The 27,606-nt window shown below is 42.2% G+C and overlaps 1 protein-coding gene across 1 annotated transcript; it reads right to left on the minus strand.

Annotated features, from left to right (window-relative positions):
* Positions 1-939: 939 nt before the first annotated feature.
* On the minus strand, positions 940-16,451 carry LOC124267602. Its single transcript, XM_046702566.1, has 17 exons — positions 16,409-16,451; positions 15,031-15,110; positions 14,526-14,694; positions 13,544-13,666; positions 13,026-13,127; positions 12,544-12,724; positions 11,383-11,489; positions 10,743-10,831; positions 10,489-10,610; positions 10,415-10,438; positions 9,103-9,234; positions 7,539-7,669; positions 5,548-5,598; positions 4,314-4,367; positions 4,149-4,190; positions 2,696-2,880; positions 940-1,321 (listed from the first exon to the last, which is right to left on the minus strand). Exons 1-17 carry the CDS (start codon positions 16,439-16,441, stop codon positions 940-942), a joined length of 2,007 nt encoding a protein of 668 aa, XP_046558522.1. The 5' UTR covers positions 16,442-16,451.
* Positions 16,452-27,606: the final 11,155 nt, after the last annotated feature.

Raw genomic sequence — 27,606 nt, forward strand, 5'->3', positions numbered from 1 at the left:
CCTCCCGGTTGATTCCAGCAGGTCGGCCCGGGTCAAGCCGTGCAGGCACTGTTCGCAGAAGTGTCTCTTCTCTCTGTGTGCCCATTGGTCGTACAACAGTGTTTTATCCACACGTAGTGGTACTTGTCACCTCGCTGGATCATGAATATATTGATCACGCGGCCCTCCATTGGGCTGATCCTGTGCACGATCGTTTTTTTGCCTTCGTGCCCAAAGACGTTGATGGCTATGGGGTTCTGCTGCTTGATTCTGGTGACCTGGGATATGGGGGTGGGTTCGTCTTTACCGTCCCAGTTTAGCCCATCATCTTGGGGATAGCTAGAAGGTCTGTCCGAATGTACGTCGGCCGGAAACAAGGCGGACCTGATCGCTAACCTCATGCAATCGTCTCCTCTGTTATTGACGTTGACCATGGCTTGTTTTCTCTTGTAGTAGGGGGGTAAGTCTAGGTACGATCCGCCTCTGAACGGCACGTAGTTGGCTATGTCTAGATAGACCCTATCGATTTTGTCCACGGCCCACCCGGAACCCCTGTGCATGAAGCGTTCCAGGCATTCTCGTATTTGCTGAAGCGAGGTGTCGATGGACGCGTCTGTCGTCTCGGGTTGAGTCGCGACTTCTTGTTTACCTTGGAAGTAAGGCTGAATGTACTCAATGGCACCGTCTGTCTGCTGTTTATCAAGCGACATCTTCACCGTCATTTGAAACTTTAGACTTCCCAGGTCGTACAGTTCCTCATTGACTTTGTCAGCGATCAGAGGCTTGACGTCGGCGATGTCTATATTTTTGTCTACATTCATCCGCCAGCCTCTCAGATAGTTACCTACAGCGCGTTCAGTGTGCACGAACTGTAGATCGACGACTCTGTGCTGATGCAGCAGTTCCTCATACAGGAATAACCTACCAGCCCCAGCTCTTTCGCTTGGAGTTTGAGTTGTTTCACAGTTGGGGGAGGTCGTACGGGGAGCACAGGTGGAGGGCTGGCATCAGTAGGTCCACTTTAGCATCGTAATCGGCTATACTTAGGTAGACCGTTTTGAGTCTGCACTCAACCCGCTCTGAACCTTGTGGGAAGCGTTCCAGGTAGTCTTGTACGATTCGTAATGAGGTGTTGAGGTACTTATCTAGCTCAGGTTGAGTCGTGACTTCTCCCCCACCTGTGATGGGGGAAGTACCCCTAACGCCCCCCTTAGCCCATGCCACTCTCAGTGTGAACCGAAATTGGAAGCGTCCCAGGTCATTCAGTTCCTCTTTGAGTATGTCGGTGATCAGAGATTTGATGCCGGTCATGGGTATGCTTTCGGCTTTGTTCATCCGCCAGCTTTTCAGGTAACCTTCCAGGGTTATGGTGGTTTGCACGAACGCAGGCTCTCGGGTGGTACTCATCATTATACCTAGGTGTACACAGTATTTAATTGGGCCTCCGGAGGGCCCTTACACTTCCATCCTGAGGAGGCGCCTACGTTCGTTTATGTAGTCCTTCTTCTTCTCGTAGATAAGCTGGTGCCGGACTACGTTTGCCCCGTGGGCTTTACATAGGCAGTAGTGGCATTTAACTCCAATGCCACACATGGACCACGTGTAGTTCATGAAACACCTCCTGTGGAAACAGCAGTACCCCTCATTCCTGCATCTCCTACCGCAGGTTTTATCTCCTATGCTTTCCCATAAGCACGTACTGGCATCGATACGGGGCAGGTCTCATCGTATACTCATATGGGTACCTAGTTTAATTGCTTTGCAATTAACGCAGTCGCTGCTAGGCCTATCAAAACGAATGCCATTTCTCGATCCTTTTGCCCTGGGGAGGGTGCGTAGTACTGAGACAGTGTCGGCTCATCGAGGGGTTCGAGCTATTTGCTGGTTAGCAGGTAGTATTCTTTCGTGGCAGCGTCGACGTCCTTGAACGTTTGAACGGCATGGTTTTCACGCCATACCCAGGTTCATGATGAGCATGCCCATATCCTGCAGGTCGAAGTTGAGCTTGATAGTCGGTTGTTTGAGGACCATCTTGGTCAACCGAGCGTATGCTATGGCTAGGCCGGCGACCACGGTGGCGTGGTATGCTTCGTTAACGAACGTTTTCCCCTCAGACATGATGTATATAATGTAAGATATATATTTAATTATAACAAAATATGGGGGTTGACCTCTAATTGGGGTTGTGGTGTGGGGGTTGGTGCTGGTTGTGGCCTATTTAACATGAACAATGTGAGAGCCGCAGCAGCAGTTGCACCTACAGCTATCCACAGAGTATAGTTACTCTTATGGTGCTTGGCTAGGCCACCTTTTCTACCGGTGGCAACTCTCTTAGGGTTCTTCTGCTTAGTAACTTGTGTCGGGGCATCCTGTGTCAGGGCCTCCTCTGAGGTCGCAGTCACTTCTTGCTGGGCAGCATCCATCTTGTATACTATTATTATTATTCCCCCCCTCTTTAAATTGACAATGCTTCGCCGTGATGATCGCTGCCGTCACCGGGGCTAAGAACATGCTGTATTTGTGGTACAGCACGCAGCTGAAGGCGCTCAAAGCATGTTCGATGATGGGGTCCTTCTCGAGGTCTTCCCACAGGTAAAGCCGATGTTCCGGGGGAATAGGGAGGAAGTACGACGCCAACCCAGTGTAGATCTGCGTCATGGTCGACCCTATAGTTTTAGTCATCTCGGCCCCGAGCCGGGTTTCGTATCTCGCGTACAGCTTATCAACCTCATCGGCGTGCAGTCTCTGGATTTTATCAGGGGTATAGTACCCCCCAAAGTATTGTTTGGCTTTGCTGCCGACCGCCAGCACTACGAGTTTCTCTCGCTTGTCGTCGCCCACCAGTTCCTCTCGCTTATCACCCTCCACCAGCAGTTGTTTGAGCAGGTCGTTGCACTCCATCTTATAATGTAACAATGGATCTTTAACTCTAATAATATAATACCCGAGGCACGAGAAACACAGTGAGATGAAGGTTAGGTTGCACACGATAAGGACTTCGAACATTGTATATGTTACGCTGATATCAACACATCAAGGTATTGATTTTACCTCACGCTATGGGGTCACGTGACCAGGAAAGTGTTGGTTCGCGGCCATAGTGACCAGGTAGTTGGTTGGGGGATTCAGAAGTGGTATGCACACTGGGGAGAGATCGAGGCTTTATCTATGAAATAAAGCTTTACAGAGGCCTTTAGCAAAAGTTGTCTCGTACCCCCAGTGTACATACTACTAAACCGTAACAGTACTTCCTCTCTCCTGTGTCCTACCCTTTGTAATTTGTGTGCTGTCATTTAAATGGAGCCAGTTCACCATCACGACACTTAGTCGAAGTACAATTGAAACGGATGTTGTCTGGCATTTGCCATGCTTTTAAACCCCTGCACCTTTTATGAGTTGACTGAATGATTGATTACTGTTTTGAAAAATTCACAGTTATCAATTAAAAATTCCAACTGATCTTTCCAAGCAGATTAGACTTGTCGAGTCTTTAAGATGTACTTAGTGAAAGATCAATTCACATTTCCTGAAAGGAGTTAAACTGACTAAACTTCAACCCTTCGCTGGTCCTAGTGGAATGTGTGTTGAGAGAGGCATACCGGATCCAAATGCATCAAAAATTATTTACTTCCACACCACTGTTTACATGATTAGTTAATGCATTCCTGACAACTGACAATTGTTAAAATATATAATTATGAACAACGATTCAGATACACTGTAATACAATTACAACATTGCTTTACAATATTGAAGAGGCATATGCTTGTCAGCAAAATAAACAAGAAGGACATGTTTGCACAGGATTAATGTTGCTCCAGATATTTACTAATATTTACGACTGAAACAAAATAGTTATTTACCATCTAGATTTCGAACAAGATTACCTTGAAAAAGTCTGTCTTTGTTTTCTTTCGGTTAGATGCTTTCCATAAAATTGTAAAATCAGTAAAATGTACTTTTTATATACATTTCTTACATAGATAAATACATATGGTATTTTTGTCAAACAGCATCTAGTTCCTGTCTTACAATGACACCATAAGTGTTATTAAGGAAGAGGTTTACATTGAACATTGTCATTCGTTCTTACTTTTTCATTTAATCACTATTGTCCATTTCCCTTTCATGCTCGAGATATGGAACCTCACTGTTTCGATCAGCCTTACCTTGCACAACTCTTTCACGAATGTGCACCTGTTTGGAGTATCCTGCAACATACGAAATCATTATACTGAGTAGTAAATCTGGAAATATGTAATAATGTGCGATTTGAAAGACTTTAATTATCATTTATTGTGTGTAAATAACAATAGATATAAACATCCGTTTACCTCTTTGTCTTCTGAGATGAACTCCATTATTCGTTTCAGGTTTTCATATTCTTCCTGCATAAATGAAAAAAAGCTTTGTTAAAAAAGCGGTTTAAGGAATTAAGCTTAAGAATCAAAGATCGCCGCTTGATAGGAGTTTGAAAAAGTCTTTCGCAAAATGGCTATCCCAACTATAATTGTTCTCAGCCAGGAACCACAACGAATCATATTTCGATGATATTTTGGGTTGATAAAATTGCCCACAAAGAATATTTAAAAATATGGTAGTCTGAGACGCAATGTTGATCAGCAAATAGCGTTATCTCACACGACTGGACATCTTGGACATGACATTGAACATCAGATGGAGACCATCAACAGAAATAGGACATTTGCACACAACTCCCCCAGAAAACAGGATGGGGAAGCGCAGTAAAGTATCTTGAAAGAAGGGTGTGTTGAAGACAATGTGGCCATTCCCTTTCCATTAGTGGACCGTGGTCGTGGTGATGCGAGGAACATTCTGGGCGTGATCACCAATGTGAGTGACAATGGACGCTCGCCCTGCTGGTGTCCTCCAATGCAAGGAACCAGTTCGATTTGTGCCCAGAGTAACTCGTCACTTTATCAGAAGTCAACACTGAAAATTCAGTATCCCATATTACTGCTGTTGGAGCCGAATCTTTATCAGGAGGCCAGTGTTTCGTAAAGTGTAAATGTGCTGGTAGCAAGAGATGTGGAACCAAGAAATGCAAATGCTTTAAGAACAATCTTCTGTGCAGTAATGCAAAACTCTATGTTGAAACTGGATAAATAAAGTTTTCACTTCATTTTTTACCTCAAACGATTAAGTCACTTGGTCAACTGACTGGTTGAAACTTTTAGTCATTTGACCAAATGACTGGTCTTTTCATTTTTTTGGACCAAAAACACCTTCATACACTATTAGTAACTTTCCATCTACACTATCTCACAGCGGTCTATTATATACGTATAGCCTAACAGTCAAGCAAACATGATTGGGTCGGATGACAGACGAACAATTCTGTAATACAACGATCCTCCATTCAGTCAACTCATAAATGGAGCGGGGGGTTTAAAGGCATGACAAATGCCAGATAATATCTGTTTCATTTGTCCTTCGAAATCAATTCCTTCCTGTGAAATGTAAAGTTGAAAATGAAAATGATCATGTTTTAGGACACACCATTGGGGTAAACACGATGGACATAGATTATAATAGGTTTCAACCGACCTTGCTCTTGTGGAATATTGCTGACACGGTCTTCTGCAGGCCTTTGTTCGTCTGTAATTATATTGATATGTGTTGACAGTCGATCAGGTGTAACTAACAACAAAGCTGAATGTGTGTCAAAACCATAACAAACAAACACCTAATTACATCACCCTGGTTAGAATGTTCTAGTAACAGATTGTTTCGTAATGTCGAAACAACGAGGTCACGGACTGGTATTAATTATGTGCTTCTAAATCGAACACTTCTATATTTATGAAAACGTCACTCGATTAGTAAAAGAATTCAATATTCTTCAATCGCATGGGTAGGTATCATTTCTTTGAACGTCGGATTATGGATAAGAGGTTGGCTCAACAGTGGGTGTGTTTGTGCTTATGACCAGGACCCGGTTGTTTCTAGTTCTTGCTACGATACTCTTTCCGTGCATATTCTAAAAATATTGAGCTCATGCATGCTACGAATAGACGAACTGATGTCTAGAAAATTGAGAAATTGCTGCACAGTATAAAATCTGATTTTTGCTTGGATTATGTTTCTAGCAAGCGCTGTGTAATGAGCACAACGTCCCGTTTAAATCACACCCAATATGCTTCGTTTTTTCTTAGACACTTGGTTATAGTGACAAAGACCATTTGGAATTTGATTCTAAAATGTATGAGGAATTCAGCGATGCATTTGCCACAACTGAATATGAAATATACATGATGTAATAGGCGTCCTATGACTGGCCTTAGCGAAACTTGATTTTGTAAACACTATCCAATATGGCGGAAAGCTCACTTCAGCGTTCGTGTTCGTGTATATTCCAAAACATCCCAACCGATTCTAGGTTTCAGGTTTCAGAATTATTTAGACTTCTTCACAGCAGTCGAAATGTTTGTTTTTGTTCCGAGGTTTAGCCCTAAAGATGCCACTTTGACAGACGACCGAGAGTAACACTTACATGTTTACAGCGCGGAATTGTGGGAAAAAATTAGGGGAATCCACTGATTGAATGAAAATATTTACATAAGGACGTCATTAGATAATGATACGCTAATAAGTGTTTGATACAACCGTTTTTAATGATGCCATTAACTAATGATGCCATTAACTAATGATGCATTATGGATTTAATGTATCATTAGGGTTTAATGTTGACATTAGTTAATGAACCAATGATACAACCGGATCCAGTTGATCAAGATACATTCCAATGGTAATTTTCTAGATTTGAATTTGCCATTTTTGTTTAATATTTTTGGGTCAAAAGGTAACGTCTCAAAATATCCCATCGATGGATCTTGCTTTCACTCTATGACCTTAATATGGTCAGTATGGATGGATGTCACTTATCATAAAATAATCATAATGCAATAAATGGTCAATGTGAAGGACATTTTACGAAAGTGTGGTGAACGTTACTTGTCAGTTCTACGCTTGGGAAGTCAAAAATGTAAATATAAGAAATCATTAAAAACGAAAATAGCAACGGTACAACTAGACAAATAGAATATCTCACCCAAGTATCTTTTGATATCAAATATATCACCACATGTTGATAAACTTTTATCAACGAGTGTTAATATATTTGATATCAGAAGACACGAGGGTGATATTCTATTTATCATAAAAAATAACCCTTAATTAGTTTTCAATGAAAAATGTACATATCTGAACATGGTACTGCCATTAGACTTGCTCTGCAGAGATGTCATATCATTGTGACGTCATCGGGTTTTTGACGTCATAGCATTGTGAGTCATTTAATTGATGACGTCAGGGCATTGTACAAAATCTACTGTCAAAATGATATCTCCTAGGATGTCGGGCATTGTCCAAAATCTACTGTCCTAGGAGATATCGTTTGATCTCACACAAGCAATATCTCCTGTGGAACACAGTTTTGGATGATAACATATTCATTGCCGAACGGCTGAAACTCGTTAACATGATATATTCATTACCCACATGCGTTAATTAGTTAATCGAGCGGGATATGAACTCACCTTTTGGTACAGTTCCAACATGTCAAGATCTTCCACTGCAGAAACCCCACAGTCAAGAAGGAATTCAACGCATTCAGATTTTTCTTGTAGAATTGCTTCTCTGAACACCATTTTGACAATGTTTTCAGCATCTATATAAGAATTAGATTATATTTCAGTACACAGTCATCGCAAACATAAATCTTGCATCAGTTTCATCAAAGTGTCATCATTAAGTGACATCACTCTATGTCCTTGAGAAATATACGTATCTCTAACCATAACCGTGAATGTCTTGTATTCACCAGACAGCAGCGATGTGGTTTGGGCGCTGTTTCACCCCAAAAAATGAGACAGAAATTGACAACCTAACGACATCGTCGAATATGGTAAAAGCTTTGCAAGTCTTGGAACATTACCTAAGTGTAAGTTCACATGTGGATGTTAAGACGCGAGAAGATCCAACCACTGATCTAATATACACATAAACATTAATCGAGCACAAGCACTGACATTGAAAATTAGTAACAATGTACTTGCAATCTGGAGTACACAAAAACGTGAACATCAACAATGCCAGAACGTATGGCCGCCATGACTACTCCACCAATCTGATTGTCACATAGTTCTCAAATAATGATTGTTGTGATTGTATGAACCACCACTGGCTACCACATCAGTAACTGGAGCAGCCACCGCTCGCCCAGGCAATCAAGCGTCTAATTCACAGTATCGAAATAGTTTTCCATTCCTTATAGAGTGTCTGCGTCAATTCCTGCAGATTTGCAACAGGAGAGCTATTTGCGTTCAAGATAGTCCCATGGATTTTTGATGGGATTCATTTCGGGTCTAATTGCGCACCATGGGGATGTTTCGATGGCGGTGATCTGCAAATGGGCAATGACTGCTAGAGAACGGTGAGGTCTAGCGTTGTCATAAACGAATATCGGACGAATGTCAAGGGGGTGGTTATTAAAATGTAGTCTGAAGGCAGTATCCAGCAGGTCCAACTTGGGATCATAAAACCCCACACCATCATGGATCCACAGCCAAAGGGTTCACCTGCATGGACCATCTCTCCCACTCGCCAATGCAGCGCCGGTGCAGTTCTTCTGTATGGGTCATGAGACTGCATCTTGCCAGGCGAATGAGGACTCAGTCGTCATCCGCGGTCTCCCAGGTCTTCATCCTTGGTCTTGGACGATCCTTTACTTCACCAGTGGCCTTGTGCTTCATCACAACTTACTATTACCCCTGTGGTTAATGTTCAACTTAGCACCAATGTTGCGACAGCATATCCTTGCATCATACATGCTAATAACTATTTTCTGAAAGTGTAATTAGTAGTACTGTCGTCTATTAAATCAGTCAGAAAACTATGGTACACTTGCTGCAATTATGAAATTTATACATCAGTTATCGGGGGCTTTCGAATCACGTGATGTACTTGTAACATTTCTCTGTGTATAATCGCTTGTTTTAAACATTTTAAATCTTAAACATTGACCTTGGATTCAGGTGGTGCTTAATTATGTTCATCTGTATAGTTTAGTAAAGCCTCTAAAACAAATGCGCATGAGCTCACCCTCGAAATCTTTATAGTTGTCATCTCTCTTGTTTTCAATGTGTTTCTCAGCCTTCTCTTTTGTTTTTCTACTGTAGACTGGTGTCGGTAAATATTCATCCACCATTGATATCAAATCAGTGCTTGTTTTTGCTGTAAATCAATTGGTATTGGCTATCTTAAACACGGAAACACAAGACATAAGTGAAAATGAAGCACAAACTTTATAGATGACAACTACTTGTTTATTCCACAGAGCGACCTTTCGATGTAGATTATTACACCGTTATTAAGCTATCACCTTAAGCTTGGTAACGGTGTAAGAATTTACATCGAATCGTCACTCTATGAAATAAACAAGAAGTTGTCATCCATAAAGTGGTGTGCCGCATGATTTTACTCCCAATATCTAGAATGATGATTAAACAAGGTATGGGTCGAAATACAGAATTGCATAGCCACTTGGAATGTCAAGCACATATCTACCATAAGTGAGTGACTTAAACGTTACCGTCACATTGTCGTTATTGCAGCCTTATAAAGACAAGACCAAGTCTACAAATATAGACATATCCATTATTAATACAAAGTCCTATCTAAAAGTAATTTCATGTAATGTGCATATTCCACCATTAGTGTACTATTTACAATCTTAAACACCACCACACCGCAAAATCCAAATATTTTTTATATACATGCATTTATTTACTTATAATGCAGACTAATTTAAGTAGGTAATACTGAGATGCTTGATCACACGGGTAAACAGATCGTTCAGATTTGCTGCTTGGTAATGCGAATCCCTTTCAACTGAAAACGTACTTGTACAAGTCGCATGACACTGAAATCTGTGTAGAAAATCTACTTTCACCAAAAGATACTTCACGATTCCTAGGCACAAAAGGAAAGTTGACGATGTAAAGCTGAAGTTATCCCTATCTTTCGAATAGTTATCTATGTTTCTTTGAATGTTTATCCAAAGATCTAAATACAAAACTGATAAGGTGGCATCTTTTGTCTGGTTCATTTGGGAGGATCAGTGGCAGAAATTTGGTCTGTGGTCTGTAATAAATGATATATACATAGCTAATTCTTAATGCAAACTTTCTGCAAGATGTACATGCTCATATTGCAGTACCGATGTTACCAAGTTTACTTTACATCACGCATGAGGTGGCCGGAGACATAAAAGGTATTTGTAAATTGGGCAAGACCTCAATATTCGACTAAACAACAAGATTGCTTGCTGATGACACTTGGTACTCCCTGGTAGTAACACTGCTAGAAAAGGTAAACGTTAAGGATATAACACAAACAAGTTGAAATGTCATACTTCTGATAATTGCTGACATGATTCCTTGGAAAAGGGCCCTTCTGTTGATAGGTCAACCACAGAGAGGAGATCACGCCTTTGAAGACATTGCAGGATCACCTGCACGTATTCGTCATTTTCTTCACCCGAATCCGGCATTTCCGACAGCATCTTACTTAACTGTTCCTTTGCACGTTGACTGATGACTGTCCCGAAACTGATGAAATTAAACAAACAGTGGTTAAATGACTGTTACAAAGCTATTCCACCTTGGGCAGTAAATGAAAGAAAAATATACAGGTAAATATACATATTGAGCCCCTAAATGTTTCTTAGAGAATTAACTAACCGTTCATTTCTGTCATCTTTCATCCTTTGAGAAACACCCTTCGACGTTTCCATTGCATAACAAAAGGCATTCGCTACACAACCAGAATCCTGAAATGAAAATCGTTGTCGGATGTTGTACGTAGTACTTTGAAACGCAATCACGGACTGCGCCATACATTCGTATGCGAAGCATTTCAGAGTCCCTCTAAATGTAGAGAGCCAAAATACCATTGGTTTACAAATATCGTAAGGGTTATTGCGGCAACATATGAAATTAATCTGACAGGAGTTATGTAATCCGGCTCACCAGTTATCACATTACGTTATGTACGCCGCATCTCAGCAATATCCGGCGGTCTGCTCACCAGTTATCACATTACGGAAGATGGTTGGGAACCGATGACATATGTCAATCAAGTCAGTATCTAACTCAGAGCTTTATCACAACTAAAGGCAGTGGTCTGTAAATATTAGCAATCGAATCTGGAACAGCAAAACAAAGGATTGACGTCGTTGGCATCAATCTGTACGGTTGGGATAACACAGAAGCAAACCAAGGCAGTGAGCCTGAACCAGGGCTTAAACCGTGGAAGATGGTAGAGGAGTATGAAATGTACCGCATGTCCCATGGCTACCCAATAAAATCGTAATTGCCTTACCTTGACAATAACGACTGGTATGTTCTCTCTCAGGTAGTTTCTAATGGTCTCTAGTGTGTACAGGTCACCACGAAAAAGGATCGCAACAGCAGGAATGGCAGGAGATGCTGTGAAAACAATGAATGACCCTTCAACATAATCTCATTAGTCTACTACTACACTAATAATAACAATAACAGGGTTACCATCCCGGACCTTCCCAGCACAGGTACGCTTGTTTATCCCCTTTATACTTTTTAAGATGCGGCCTGTGCCTATTTTGAAATGCTCGAAACAAGCACCAACTGTGAGTAACAACTCAGACCTACAGGGCCTGGTTTCATCGCATCAGAGCTCTACACGCGTCCATGAGAACGTTTTAACGACGTTAATTTTTGAACACAGTGTAATGGTATGGGCCATCACAAGTTATAGAAGAGAACAAAAATGTTCCAGTTATTGGCAATCTGAATGGCGTTCTCTACTGGCACATTGGTCCAGATTATGTTCTAATTTTGGTACAAATGCCATTTTGTAACGTCGTTGAGACGGCAAAACATCATTGAAATTCAACAGATGGTTTCTCCAGATCTCTCCGAAAAGAACATGTCTGGGATGAGATGACCAACGACTTGGTCAGAAACAGCCGGTAACACTAGCTGAGTCGGGTCAATCCTTAATTTCCCCAGAATGTTGCATGTATCAACAGTGACAATGTTGATGGAATCTTTGAAGGGCATTTAGAAGTGGAATGCATAAGAAAAGCAAGATTTATTTACGTCAATTCTTGATAGTGAATAAAACGACATTTCGGAGTTTATGCTTGCTCCTCCATCGGGTGATGAAGGACCACGCATACACTCCGAAACGTCGTGTTATTGACTATAAAGAGTCCACAAATCTTGCTTTTCTTATTGTTGATGGAACTGCCAAAGACCTCTTTTTCATGATGTTTCTGTCAGTCTACTTTTACCAGGTATTGATTTAGTTATGATAAAACATTAATCAAAACAACTGATCATATGCTGTAATTTTTAATAACATTACATTAACACCACTCTATCTCAATAGGCATATTACTCTTCTCTTTTCAAAACAGAAAAATATATAGGTGTTCTTTCATAATGGAAACAAAGTTTGAAGGAAACAGTCAGTTTATCATATGCTTCACATATATCTTACCATCTTCAGGGACTGATAATCCGGCAATCACCTTCGTTAAAAAAGAAGAGTTCGACAAGGTACACAGATATGTGTCGACTGTTCCATTATCAACCAGCATCAGGTGGCTCATTGTTTTTCCTATGCTAAAGATCTCCCTATCAGTCTTGTATTCAAAACAGCCTGTTTTGTTTCCTTGTTTCTGAAGACAAAAACAACAACATGCATCATCAGAAGCAAAGGAGAGAAAAGTGATATCGTTCAGGAAATGCCCACTTGTTTTTTCCAAAAGAGGCGATTACCCAGTATATTTGACATCGCAAAGATGAAACAAAACAGAACACCCGGCGTGTTAAGCGTAGTCCAACATCTGATGTCTACAGATCATGACCTGCATCACACTGAAATGATCGCCGGAAATACACAACAGTAACGGTAAAAGTGGTCGTCTAAGTAGCATCACCCGCTACTATCAAAATGTTATCATTTTAGGTGTCACATACCTCTTCCATGAGACCTTCTGTCCACGATGAACAACCGATTGAGGTGATCCTATCTTCAAAGTCTGCTTTTGCCTTAGCTTCGAGTATATACTCGGATATTCCCTTAAGTCAGAGAGTATAAGCCATCAGGATGTAAACAAAAGAGTATCCACAAATCTGCGCAGAATACTCGTTCCAGATGAAATTACACAGGTAACGAAGAAGTGCCATATCCACACATAGCATGGTTCACCGATGATAAAAGGCGTCGATGAGACCTGAACTCGTGACCAACATTAACACTTAAATTTAAGATTAAGACATGACATTGTACGTTCAGATACAACAATAAGAGCGACAAAACCCTGTCTGTGAATGGGGTCAGTGAATTCCAATCATTGTCATAACACTATGCAGAGCAGCTCATCCCTTGCTATAACAACCAGGGTTTTTTTGCAATGAAATTACCAATAATTACCTGAAACTGTCGACAGTTTTTGAAACAGAAACGAGATTCCTTCTTTCATCTGTTTCTCTACTTCTGAATCATCTGTTCGAGATCCAATCAGTGGTAAAATCCATTTCGGCTCGTTGATATTCCATACTTCAAAGAGCAGATGCTTGATATGTTTGAATGGAGTATCCTCATCTATTCTCACAAACTGCAAAATATTGATATCAGGATATATCTATGCATCTTCATTTCAGGCTTGACCAGAGTATTAGTTATCCCGGTGAGTAATTTTGTATGTTAAGTAATGGCTTATAGTTTACTAGAACACTGTCTGGCTTTGCACAATGAACCAACATTACATTTCCAGAGCACATGGCACCATACACACACCACGATGCCATGTGTCCCTTGCTAGACTACCATACAAAACCCAAGAAGAAAAGTACTTCAAAAGAATTTAACCCTCTCACAGTAATAAGACATAGCACGGAACACAAACTGAGTAGTTGAACCAGGGATACTCCACAACATATATACATATATATAGTATATAGTCTCCCTGGTTGAACTAACATTCAGTGCATAATAGACATGGAAGTGTCTTCTGTAGTGTATCAAGAAAGAGGTCAATGACAGCCAAGCAAATGATGAAGAGAGAATCCGTGATCCATTCAAACATGAGTTAATATGCTCTATAAATTTCAAACTTGACATTTTCAGTGGTGCAAAAAGGTTCACATCCATATCATGTTATGCAAGTCTTTGTTGAGGAAACGAAATGGCGGCAGTTAAGATACAACACATAAAACACCTACAGACAGGGGTTTCAGGCTCAATATTGAATGCATTGCCACAGAGTCAGATGGAAACAATCTGCATACAGTAACCATCATTTAAACCTGGTGTACTAGGCAGTTCAGCCTGACAGTGATACTATTGGTTATGAAAAGTTATTATGATTGGTCTAAATTTGCCATTTGAAGGTTCAGGTACAGAAATTTATGTTCAAATTAGTGTACCGCCGATAAGCGTCCTGGGAGTACAGTTAAACTCAAAAATGTGTATACCTGTATTTCATGCCTTTCTTCGTCCTCATCGTCTCCTATCTCAGTGGTTCCAAAGGCTTCTGTGGCTGCTGTGTGTGTATTGACTTCCTTTTTCCATCTTCGGTTTTCGTGGAACTGTACATGGTCCTCTTTGGATTTACCACACACACAGTCTTCCCCATAAGCTTCGCTTTGTAATAGATTTTAACCAAAGATGATGAACTCATAGTAAGGAAATTCATGGAGATTCATAATAAGGAAAACCAAATTTTGAAAATATCCAGAAGACAACATATTTTAGTTTGACTTGTGGCATTCATATTTGTTTACCAAAATAACCCCTAAATATACAATCATCATTTGGTGTGCATATCTGCCATACCGTTACAAGATGACTATTATACAAAAATACTTAGTGCCAGATAAAATACTAGTGTATTATGTAAGAAACCCTGTATTCGGATATTTAATAAATATACGTTCACATGTAGCCATATCTTTGACATATAATTTCATCTTTACTGACCTTTCGAAAATGCGGCATTCCCGTTGTTTGATGTTTGCCTTAATCCACAGCTTATGTTTTGAATACCAGTTATCATCACCCTGACGAGAGAGGCAAGTTGATTATGCCAGTGTTAGACTACGCCGGTAATATTTTTGTTGGTTACGCTGGCATGAAAAACAGCAAAATAAACTGACCTTTCAAATTATTTTGATATAGCCGATTTTAAAGGAATGAAAACAAGTACAAACTTGGGTTAACTTGATGTATCACTCAATATATAAAATAGTTAACTTTGAAAAGAGGGGTCACTACCACAATGGTTGAAGCAATGCAGGTAGTTGACAGTCACGTCCCATCAATATGGTATGTTCGAATGCGCATTCGGGAAAATGGAAAGAATCATCCTGTGAGTTGCCTGGCCGTCACATTTTCGGAAATGATAATGAATAGGAGTATTAATGTCTAATGCAGGAATAAATTCTTGTAAGAGGACAGCTCCAGTAAAAATATCACTCGCATCCACAGCCAATCTGAAAGTTGTTTTCTAAATGTGCTTGGAGAGTATGCAAATCTCTCATGAGAATGGTTCAATATTCTCAAAAGCGGTAAGACAATGCTGTCTAAAATGCAGACAACTAATTTCACGCATTTGCGGAGCAAACTAGAGAGCGTGGCTACCTGATGTGAGATATTTGGCCAAATTTTCTGTGACACCAGCCATGCACAGACATGTAAGTTGGGAATTGCGTCCGTCTTGCTTAAACAAGCTGTACCTAATCTTGAGCTTAACATGACCAAATGTCGTTCATGGGCCTGTGACAACTCACATTTGGCAAAATTTACAGTGCCATTTTGAAGAAGGCACGGTATTCATTTGCCACAAGCATGGTTGACTGAGACCCGGAATTTCATTGGTCGTTTACGTATGTGTGTTCAAAAGGAGTAATGCAGTGGAATGTATTCGGAAGTGGTGTCTTCATGCCGGATGTACCGGGAGTAATTGGATCATTCTGTATATGCATGCCTGTATATAATCACATCTGGGGCCTTCTTAACTTAGAGGTAACCCATGCTTGTCGCCATGCTTGTCGTAAGAGGCGACTAACGGGATCGGTAGGTCATGCTCGCTGACTTGGCTGACAGATGTCATCCCAATGACGTAGATCGATTATCATGCTGTTGATCACTGTACCATGTGGGGAATCGAACCCGGGTCTTCAGCGTGACGAGCTAACGCTTTTTAACTGTGGTGTCAAAATGAAAGTCGTCACTACTTCAGTGTGCTTTTTTAGCTAACAGGTAATTACCAATTGCTTATTACATGTATTTGTGTCCTATTCTAGTGACATGCTGACAAATGTTGAACAAATATAATTGGTCTGAGGTTTGGACTTACCTGTTGCTGATTCGAAATATCTTCTGTCGCCATTGCTTTACCCGTCAAGACCAAGAGCCATACCTGTCATGCGTGTAGATACGATCTGGAGTGAATGGTCATTGAAGACTATAACAGTCTAACTTTGTGATTCTACCTTCGTTGTCTACGTTTATACGAGAATTGTGATGTAATCTTTTTTTTGTGGTTCAACAGGTACAGACAATAATGACAGCTCACATCATAACGTAACATCTATGGATTGAATGCCATTGACAGTGGTAACACCCCCGATCCATTCAATCGTTTAAGATATCCACTAGAGGGAAATTCCACTCACTCTGCTTTACTGGGTCATATTTCAGTGCACATATAGACACGACTGTCAGGATCGGTGAAATCGACCTGAATAATTCAATCGCGGTAACTCTTTGTTACTGGTGTGACGCTTGACAACACTATCGCATGGTGAATTGCAGAGAACTTTGCGTGCGCTCATAATCACTGCATAATGAAAAGTACCACTACTAAAGGCAACAGAGACTGTCGAGGCTACCACTTTGAATGACTGGTTCATTCAAGCGCTTTTTCAATGTATCGTGTAAGAAATGTCACTTGGTGGATATCCAGAATGATTTTAAACGCTAATTTCTTAGCACTCTCTACTACAGCATGCATTAGGGGATATAAAAAGGTTCTAATTATTGCCATAAATATTTTTAGAAATTATGATGATAATTGAAGGTAACATCAGTGATCCTTATCTAATACCAATAATGGACCAAATCCTATTTACTGCACTTTATTCCATCTTGTGCCAGTTTATCCCAGACAAGAGTAACCCCAAGCATGGTGAAGATTGAAGCGTGCAGTGTTATCAAGTTGTTTTAGTGCCAGACAGATTCACGAGGAGATGAAATATACTCTTAAAAAAAGAAACTTGACATGGGACAAATTTGAACTTTAGGAAAATATTTGACAGAAACCAATTCATGCTGAATCCCAGCATGTGGGGGAATGGTTGCCGACGGCAAAACGTTTGAAAAAAGAAAAGTTTAACAAAAACGTAACATTACACTCACGTCTGTAGTGAATCGCTAAAACGCACCCTACATGAAATGCACGAGCATCATGAAATTGTGTATCACCCTGAGCTGAAGCCTATGACTGTAGGCTTTAAAAAGCCACATCAATGGTACTCCTCATGCATTGCTTTAAGCCACTATAGACGACAAGAGAATGAAAGGACTGACAGAAGCTCAACGACACAACGCCATCGGCCATTTACAAGGATGTTCATAGCAGCATGATGTGGCAAGGCACTTCAGCGTGTCCAGAGAGACCATATCAAACCTACTGACCCGATACAAAAATACTGGGAGTGTTAATGACAGGCCCAGCTCAGGTCCTCCAAAAAAAAACAACGTTTAGTTGTAACCATAGCCTTCTTGATCACCGGATTTTCACCTCATTGAGTATCTGTGGGATACTCTTGATCGACGCTTGCGCCAGCGTAATCCGCCACCTCAGACACTACAAGAACTGCACACAGCACTTCAGCAAGTGTATCAAAACATTCCTCAAGACAGCATTCGGCATCTCCTTTCTTCTATGGGTCACCGCTGCCAAGCCGTTATCGATGCTCACACCAGATACTGACATTTTACCAAGTGGCTTTAATAGCCCTCTGTGGTTTTACCAAACACTTTCTGGATAATCATGTTTTGGGCATTTGTAAAGTGATGATTTTACTGTAACTGAGCAATGATGTCATGTTTGAATCAGTTATATGCACTCAGTAAGTAAACGTCAAAACAGCATGTCAAGTTGTTGGTTTTTTTAAGAGTATACATTTTATGGTGAAGACAGTCCATTTTATGATACTGTTGTGAGATGGAAAAAGAATATTCACACCGGTCATATGTCTCTCACCGATGAGCCAGGAAGTAGACGCCGGTTTGGCGATACTACTGAGGTCATTCAAGAGGTGGAGGGTTGGTTTTCCATGATATCAGGGGTTCTATCCAGGCCGTCTGCGCAAGGTCAAGAAATGTTGGGAGAAATGTGTAACTAAGGTTAGTGACTATGTAGAGAAGTCTTACGGACCAGAAATAAAAATAGAGTTTCAACTCTGAACACGTCCTGGTGATAATTGGAAATTTTGATACCCCCTCGTAGCTGTCTCATTAGATCTGTTTGTGTTGTTATCCTTATAATTCCTTTTATTCATCTTGCCTACCTGGTGGTGACCTTTCGTTGATTCTTACCTGTAGGGGTTGTGTCTGTCTACGCATAAAGATTCCGAGTGACGGAAAATATCTCCAGAATTGGTATTATTTCATGTGGAGAATTATTTGAAAAGTTCCAGCCTTTAGTGTTTGCATTTCCCAACGTTTGAGACACAATCAAACATGCCCTTTTATTAAGATTACAAAAGAGTTGTTCTATTGAGGGTACAAGATGCAAGGCCGCATTAATGCTTTCAAATGTTTAATGGACATGTATCATCACTATTTGAGTGAGTGAGTTTACTTTTACGCCGCACCCAGCAATATTCCAGCTATATGGCGGCCATCACTATTTGAAAATGATTCATGAACACATGCTCCTTCACCCTATCTCATGGTGTCCCTCACTGGATTGTCTGCTCCAGACACCATTATTTACAGACTGCTGCACTATTGCTGAGTGTGCCTTGAACCACATGCTCTTTAATATAATCGGATCTGTACTGTTTATTCTGCTTTTAGTAGAGATTTCTTATGGATTTAGAAAGTGGTTTGTCGCGTTTTATTAACGTCTCTGAATAGTTTCTATGACATTAACCTAAAGGATTAATATTTAAGATACCTAGATACTTTATACTTCAGTCAGTGCAAAGCATACAGGTCATGTTCGCATGTTGCTTTACTCACTCTTATGTTAAGTGTTCGATCACTGGGCGATATCATTTTAGAAGCGCATATCATGATTACATAATATGCCATGCTGAGCACTCGACGTGGGAGGCACTCCGTGGATATCTTTTACTGTTACTGAAGAGGGTTCAAGGTTTACCATGAGGAGTAGGACGAGATCTTACATAATAACATTATCCACAAAAACATGGTGTATTATGCAGCTGCATGAAAGAATTTTACGTCCATATAAAGAACGTTACTTCCAAGAACAGTCCGTCCAGGCGAGACTGCGGTTTTCTACGAAACGATCAGTGAAGCAAGGCTGTTCATGTCGCCCTATCGTTTGATCGGAGGACTGTTACTATTTCTGTGTTTCTCCAGGTCCACGCCTGTGTTCTGTGTGGATCAGAATACGCTTACCATTTTACGAACACCTCCAATCAACTGCTGTCCATGTCAAAGAGGAATTGATTTTTATAAATAATTGACTTACACATCCGAAACGCGACATGCCTTTTGCATCTGTTTTCATGCAATGCTTGATGCCTCGGCAGTAGCATTTCAGCCATTTCACGACGACCCAGTTCATGGTTGGCAGCATCATCGCGCACTGTCGTCTTTCGATGTAATCAAACAAACCACTGACACGCCTGACTAGTCAATTTATAAGGTGATACATTAAATTAGCTAAAAATGTCCATGTAAAAGAATTCGGAGTGAAACCAACCATCAAAAGAAATATTACAGAATTTACACTAACTCATGAATACCTATTGAAATGTGAGGATCCTCCGTTTCGTATCCCTTGTGATGAAAGAATCACGGTCAAGCATGTCCTGCTTGACTGTGTTGAATATTCCATCACAGGGGATATCTATTTCAAATTGCGAACTATGAAGGATCTTTTTCATAATATAAGTTCTCATTTAATTATTGCATATTTAAAAGAATTACATTTGTTAAATGATTTGTACATAGATAAATATTTTATCATTGGAAGTTTAAATTAATAACTCAGATTGTTAGTGGCTGTACCCTCAAGGGGAGTAGTATATACAATGATAGTCCGAGATCAATTCCAAGAAAGGTCTCTGTAAAGCTTTATTTCATTAATAAAGCTTTTGTAAGGCCCTTAGATCTCGCCACCATTGTATATACTACTTTTGAATCCCCAGTTAACTTCCCGGCCACACATGACACTATTGTGTCACTATGACCGCGAACTAGCACTTTCCTGATCACGTGGCACTATGTCGGGTTGACCTCGATGAAACAGTTTAATGTGAATGAGCTGGTTACAGGATACTATTGGGATTACTCAACAGTAAGTGTTAGATATTTTGCTTGGGGGGTAACATTGTGCCGTACGGTATGACTAATAATTCCTCTCAAAACCTCTCCCTGGCCCATCTTTCAAGTAGTACAAGTTTGGCTCGTCGGCTTTGATGTCCACTTTATCTATGTTGTAAGTTTTGACTGACCATATCGGATCGGTGGCTCGTTTCCGAGTGTCCCCTTTGTGTTCCCCCGGCTGGTAGAGGTACCTCCACTGATTTCAGTTTGATAGCGTCGGCTGGTTTCTTGCCAGTGAGCCGAGTGGTTTGGTGGTTGATAGCCAACACCACTTGATGTAGCCGCGCTACCCATTCCGTTGATCGTTTTCCCGGGTTGGCCATCTCTCTCGCATACTGATGCCCGAATAAGCGCTTGGCCAAAGTCCGATTGAATCTCTCGACTATGGCTTGGCTGCGATGGGCCCTGGCAGCGCCACGCCTGACCTGGACGCCGTGCTTGGCTAGCAGTTGTGACATGGCACCCATGAACTCCCGTCCGGGATCGACTTGCAGTTCGCTGGGTAATGTCAGCGGACTGCGTTTGTACATGCGTTCGAATCCGCGGGCTACCTGGGCCGAGTCTTTCGCGGTTAAGGGTTCGGCTTCTTTGTAGCGACTGGCCACGTCCACGACGGTTAGGGCATACTTGTACCTCCTGTCGTGGGGTAGGAATAGGAGGTCGGCCTGGTGGACGCTATTGGGTATGTTAATGCCAAACTTTCTTCGGGGCACGTCCGTGGGTACTCGCGCCATTTTGGCCAGCTTATGTACGGCGCTATCTCCTTTCCAGTACCCCCGCGGGCTGTAGTAAATAGCCTCAAACTTTCTTTGGTTCCGTGACATCCCGACAGGGTATTTATATATACACCTATGTTCTTGGTTCAATTTTCTCATGCCCGTACGCGTACGTGTTGATCCCGTCGATGGCTATCCAAGGCTTTGTGTCCATCGGTGATAGGGACGTCTTGTTTATAGTCAGTCTGCATATCCTGTGCCCATCGCTTCTAAGCATGTTCATTTGATGTCTGAAGGTGCGGGTCTTGAACAGGGCTTCCTTGAATCTGGCGTGTTTGATGTGTTGTTTCACCACGTACTTCTTGACACCCTTCGCCCTTTCGGATCTCACCATTGTCGGCCTTCGGGATAGAGTACATCTTGGGCCTCAAGCCTATGTACTCAGCTATGGGCGTGCCAGCACACTCGTCCTTCATCTTACCGAGGACCTTTTTGTTAACCGTGCTGTGTATGGCATGGTCCTTGGGGTAGTCGCTGGTGTCGTATAAATGGATGTGTTTCACAATGTCCTCGTACACGTCCTCGGTTCGAATCTCCATCAACAGGGAATCCGTGTCCGTGTACAGCACTTCACACTTGGCGCCGTACTGCTTCTTGAGCTCGTTATAGTAAAAGTCGTACATCAGGTGTTTGGATAAATCGAGGATGCTCATCCACACGTAAACAGGCCGGTTGAATTTGTTGTGGCTTTTCTTCATGTGTAGGGCCACCAGGTCGTCAGTGAATATCTTGCTCCGGTTGAATGCCGGACTGGCTATCAGTTTCCTGAGCTTGTCTTCCTCTTTCGACCGGACTAGCTTCACGGTCACGCATTTCCTCAGGTTCTCCATAGTCTTACCGAACACCGAGTTGTTCATGAGCTTGTAGAGGTTTTTCTCAAAGTCACTGGTGGCCAGCTTTCGCAGGTTCATGTTCATTCTGATATATGGCTCCATCCAGGGGCTCTGGTCGAACACGAGCACCCTGTGTATTTTGGTCAGCCTCATACCCAACGACAGGTACAGCTGTAGGTTGCAATAGTGAACTTGAGATGTACTTGGCCTTATTCATTAAGTTGGGCACAAGTTTTTCAACGTCTGCCACCCGCCCACCCATCAAGTTATGTTGGTACTCGGACATCCAGTCCGGGTTAACCCTCAAACGTTTGGGGGCCAGGGGGTAGCTGTTGTGTGATGTGTGCAATGCCTTGGGGTATTCCAAGTCCACTTCAAGGATATAGTCTTTGTTCCAATCCGGCGCGATGCTCATAACATCGATCTCGGACGATGCCCATTCGAATCCCCCTGTGGGTAGATACTGGCTCTTGGCCCAGCCGTACAGGTTGTTGGCATCGAGGTAGAGGATGTGAGTGGTTGGCTTGCTCGAGTCGTAGCCCTTCACGTATTGATTATTGGCTTTTGCGTATCGTTTGGCAGCCATGGAGATCCCACGTCACAAGCCTTTCTCAATGAACAAGTGCATGTCGTAATCGGTGAGCAATTCCAGCTTAACTCCGGTTTTCTTCAGCAAGGCATCCCAAGATAGACCTGGGCTGGTGTAGTACCATGCGGGGTCGAGTTGATACTGCTTAAAACACATCCTCCTAAACGTCTCGAACACGTCGGCTAGCAGGAGTACGTCTGTTCTCAAGTACAGGTCGTGGTAGTCACCCAGATTCTTACAGCCAAGTTTATTCCATATGTTAATTGCATGCGAGTAATCGTCTTGGGATATTGTCCAGTCGGTCAGGTTGCTGTAAAATCGGCTGACGGGAGGCAGTCTGTCTCGGCGAACTTGGCCCAGCCATCCATGTATTCGTAGGGGTACACGCCCTTCCTCATCAGCAGGGGTCGAGTCTCGGCGTCGGTGTATCTGTCGGTGATCGGGAAGGTATCGTTGGCCTTGACCAGGAACTGAACTAAATTGATGAACCTCAGGACGTTCAGGGAGAAGGAGATGTATCTCTCCATGTTGTTGGGGATGCACGTCAGGTTGCTGTCGACCCTCAGGATGGCCTGCATGATCAAGTGAGAGTTGTACCCTCTCAAGTTGTGGAAGACCACGAGGATGTTTATTGTCCTGGGGTTGATTCTGAGCTTGAGGTTGCATGCGTTGTGAGCAGCGCCTCTATACTTACTGGTGACATGGCAATGATCTCTCACCGAATCGCCATTCAGCAGTTTATCACTGCCATTCAGCGGTTTATCACACACATGACAGTGAGAACTGCAGCCGTGAGCTAGCCGGTCGGCTTGAGTCATACGCATGGGAGCGACTGTGTGCAGTGCATTCCTGATAGTTTTCTCTTCCCCCTGCAAACACCTTAGAAACTTTTCAGCCGCGTCGGGACCCCTGTACACTACGGGAGCTTTCATTTCCCCATCACATCGGACGACCACGCTCCTGTGTTTTTTGTGTGACCCCTGGGGTACCCCCAGCAGCCTCAACGGGTTTGACCAAGGCTTCGAAGTCGGCATAGATGATGTAAGGTACAGGCATCTGGTTCTTGTGGTTGTCGAATTTTAGGATTTTGTCACCTTCCTTGGGCATGTCGACTCGTATGGCCCACACCTTGGCAATCCTCTCGGTGGGATTCCAGCAGGGTTGGTCGGCTGAAACCGTGCAGGCATCGTACGCAAAAGTGTTTTTTCCCAACGTGTTTCGACTGGTCGTGCAAAAGCCTGCTGAGGTGTTTTATCCACCTGTAGTGATACTTATCACCTCGGATCACGCGTTGGGCTGACCCTGTGCACGACCGTTGTGTTGCCTTCGTGCCCTAAGACGTTTATGGCTATGTCGTTCTGTTTTTCTATTTTAGTGATCTGGGATATGGGGATGGGTTTGGCTATACCATCTCAGTTGAGCCCATCGTCTTGGGGATAGCTAGAAGTCCTGTTCGAATTAGTGTCAGCTGGAAACAAGGCTGACCTGATAGCTAACCTCATGCAATCGTCTCCTCTATTCTTGATGTTGACTATGGCCTGTTTTGCTTTGTAGTAGGGGGGCAAGTCTAGGTACGACCCCTCTCTGAATGGTACGTAGTTAGCTATGTCTAGATAGACCTTATCGATTTTATCCACGACCCACCCGGAACCCATGTGCGTGTAGCGTTCTAGGTATTCTCGTATCTGCTGAAAACTGATATCGATTGACTCATCTATAGTCTCGGTATGAGTCACGACTTCTTGTTTACCTCGGAAGTAAGGCTGAACGTACTCAATGACCCCTTCCCCCACATTCTGCTGTTTATCGAGTGACATTTTCACTGTGATTTGAAACTTTATACTTCCCAAATCGTTTAGTTCCTCATTAACTTTATCAGCGATTAGAGGCTTGACGTCGGCAATGTCTATGTTCTTATCAACATGCATGCGCCAGCCTCTCAGATAGTTACCTACAGCGCGCTCAGTGCGTCAATAGCTTTATTCTGACGCAATAGTTCAATTAGGTCGGGCTCCGTCATACAGGAATAACCTACTAACCCCAGCTCTCGAGCCTCCTGTTTGAGTTGTTTCACAGTGTGGGGACGAACGGGGTCGGGGTCGTACAACAGAGCGACCAGGTCGACTTTCCTCATACGAGAATAACCCGTCAGCCCCAGCTCTTTAGCTTGGAGTTTTAGTTGTTTTACCGTGGGAAGGGGTTGTATGCCTAATAATATCAACAACTCTGGTTTCCTCATTCTGGAGTAACCCACTACACCTCGTTCTCTCGCAATCTGCTTGAGCTCTCGGACAGTAGTCATTGTTATACCAAGGTGTATACAATCTCTAATTGGGCCGCCAACAAGGGAGGTAACTCCTCTCACCACGAATCTAGTCCCCTGCCCAGCGCTATATTTAGAATAACCGTATCGATTTCAGGATAGCTTTCCCGTTTTATTATTTCCAGAACGTCGGGGATACACTTATATATATTAGCTGATTCAGTCAATACTTGTTCTCCAAATACATCCAGCTTTGTAGTAACAATCATTTGAAAGTTGATGTGTCCCAATTCGTTTATTTCCTCTGCGAGTTTGCTAATTACCAGAGGTTTGATGTTGTCAATACTACATTTACCGGGAAACATCTACCAGCTTCTCAGGCCAAAAGCCGGGGGTGGAATTCGTATGAACGCAGGCATTATTATACCTAGGTGTACACAGGCTCTAATTGGGTAAGGGTCCTCCAGCCATTAAAAAATTACACCTCCATACTAAGGAGGCGTCTACATTCGTTTATATAGTCCTTTTTCTTCTCGTAGATAAGCTGGTGCCTGACTACGTTTGCCCCGTGGGCTTTACATGAACAGTAGTGACATTTCACTCCAATACCGCACACGGAACACGTGTAGTTCGCAAAACATCTCCTATGAAAACAGTAGTACCCCTCCATCCTACATTTCCTACCGCAGGTCTCGGTCTTCCCCCTAAGTATGTACTAGCATCGGTACGGGGCAGGTCTCATCTTTGGTATACTCATATGGGGACTTAGTCTAATTGCTTTACAACCAACGCAGTTGCTGCTAGACCCAGCGCGATAAAGATCAATTCCCGGTCCCTTTGCCCCGGGGATGGTGTGTAGTACTGAGTGAGTGTGGGCTTATGGAGTGGTTCTAGCTGTTTACCGGTTAGCAGGAATAATTCTCTTGCTGCGTCTTCAACGTTCTCGAATGTTTTAATGGCATGGTTCTCACGCCTGAGTAGTTTGTTAATGTAATCGATCCTCTGTAGACGTTTCTTCGCGTACTTGGCTTGCGCAGCTTGTAGTTTCTCCACGGCTATGTCGTTACGTTTCTGTTCAGCCTCTATCTCGGCCGCGTTCGACTCCCATAGTTTCGAGAAGAGGAAAATACTCCCGGAAAATGCAAACCATCATGGCGATCGTAGCCATCCTATATATATCGTCGCCTGAAAACCAGAGTGTTCTAAGTCCACTTTTGACAAAAATAGAGTTAGTATGCTCAGGGTAGGTTTTAGAGCATAATCTATTACTCTAGCAACTTTTTACAGTGCTATCCAGCTTTGAAAGTGGTTTTTCAAACAGAAACTTTGTTCTATCTCCATGAAAATCACATGTTGTTAATTTTCGAATGTTCTAAGTTGTCAATTGACCAATGGGCAAGCACAATTTCATCACGTGACATTGAGATTTACCAATTTTGAAGTGATTGTCATCATGGAAATGGAATTTTTGAACTCTGTTCTTATTTCTGCTTTATCTAATTAAATATAGTCCTTATGAAAGAAAAACAGGTTTAAACGACAAAAATACAACCTGGTAAAAAGGAAATAACAATCAAATATCGATATAATAATAAAAAAGCTGACTTTTAGCTGTGTTTTTTGACACTTAGAACACTTTGGTTTTGACAAAAATCACGATTTTCTTTGGTAAAGTGTTCTATCTCCAATCATTTTTCGTGAATTTCTTATTTATTTCAATAGATTGAGCATATATTTTGATATCTTCTGATCCTGTTTAACATGTCATATGCATGCGCAAAATTTGAAAGAATTCGATTGAAAAGTGAAGAAGATATTGTTGTCCTAAACTTCAAGATCGAATTTCTCGAAAATAGGTTTTTGTGACTTAGTACACTCTGGTTTTCAGGCGACGATATAGTTACATTTACTTCAAAATATTTTCCAGTATGATCCCTTGTTTTACGAGGATGTCCTTGGTGGCCATCGCCATACCCAGGTTCATTATGAACATGCCCATATCCTGCAGGTTGAAATCTAGTTTGATAGTCGGTTGTTTGAGCACCATTTTGGTCAACCGAGCGTACCCTACAGCTAGACTGGCGACAACAGTGGCGTGGTATGCATCGTTGACGAACGTTTTCCTTTCAGACATTATGTATATGATATAAAAATATATATTTATAACATGATATGTGGGTTGACCTCTAATTGTGGTTGTGGTTCTGGGGGTGCTGGGCTTTTATTATATAACAATAATGAGAGAGCCGCGGCAGCAGTTGCACCTGCAATCCACAGGAGTGGAGCCCGGCTCCACGTGTAATTACTCTTGTGATTGGTTAAACCACCTTTTCTACCAGCGGCGACTCTCTTCCAGGTTCTTCTTCCTGGTGACTGTCTCCAGGGGAGGGAAACCCTCGTTCTCCTCCTGTGGGGGGTCTCCCCCATTGGGCTCATTTTTTGGGCAGCATCCATCTTGTATAGTATTATTATTATTTTTTCCCTCCTTAAATTGGCAATGCTTCA

Source organism: Haliotis rubra, unplaced genomic scaffold (assembly GCF_003918875.1).
Source record: "Haliotis rubra isolate DU_JTF1 unplaced genomic scaffold, ASM391887v1 Scf1322, whole genome shotgun sequence".
NCBI lineage: Eukaryota > Metazoa > Mollusca > Gastropoda > Lepetellida > Haliotidae > Haliotis > Haliotis rubra.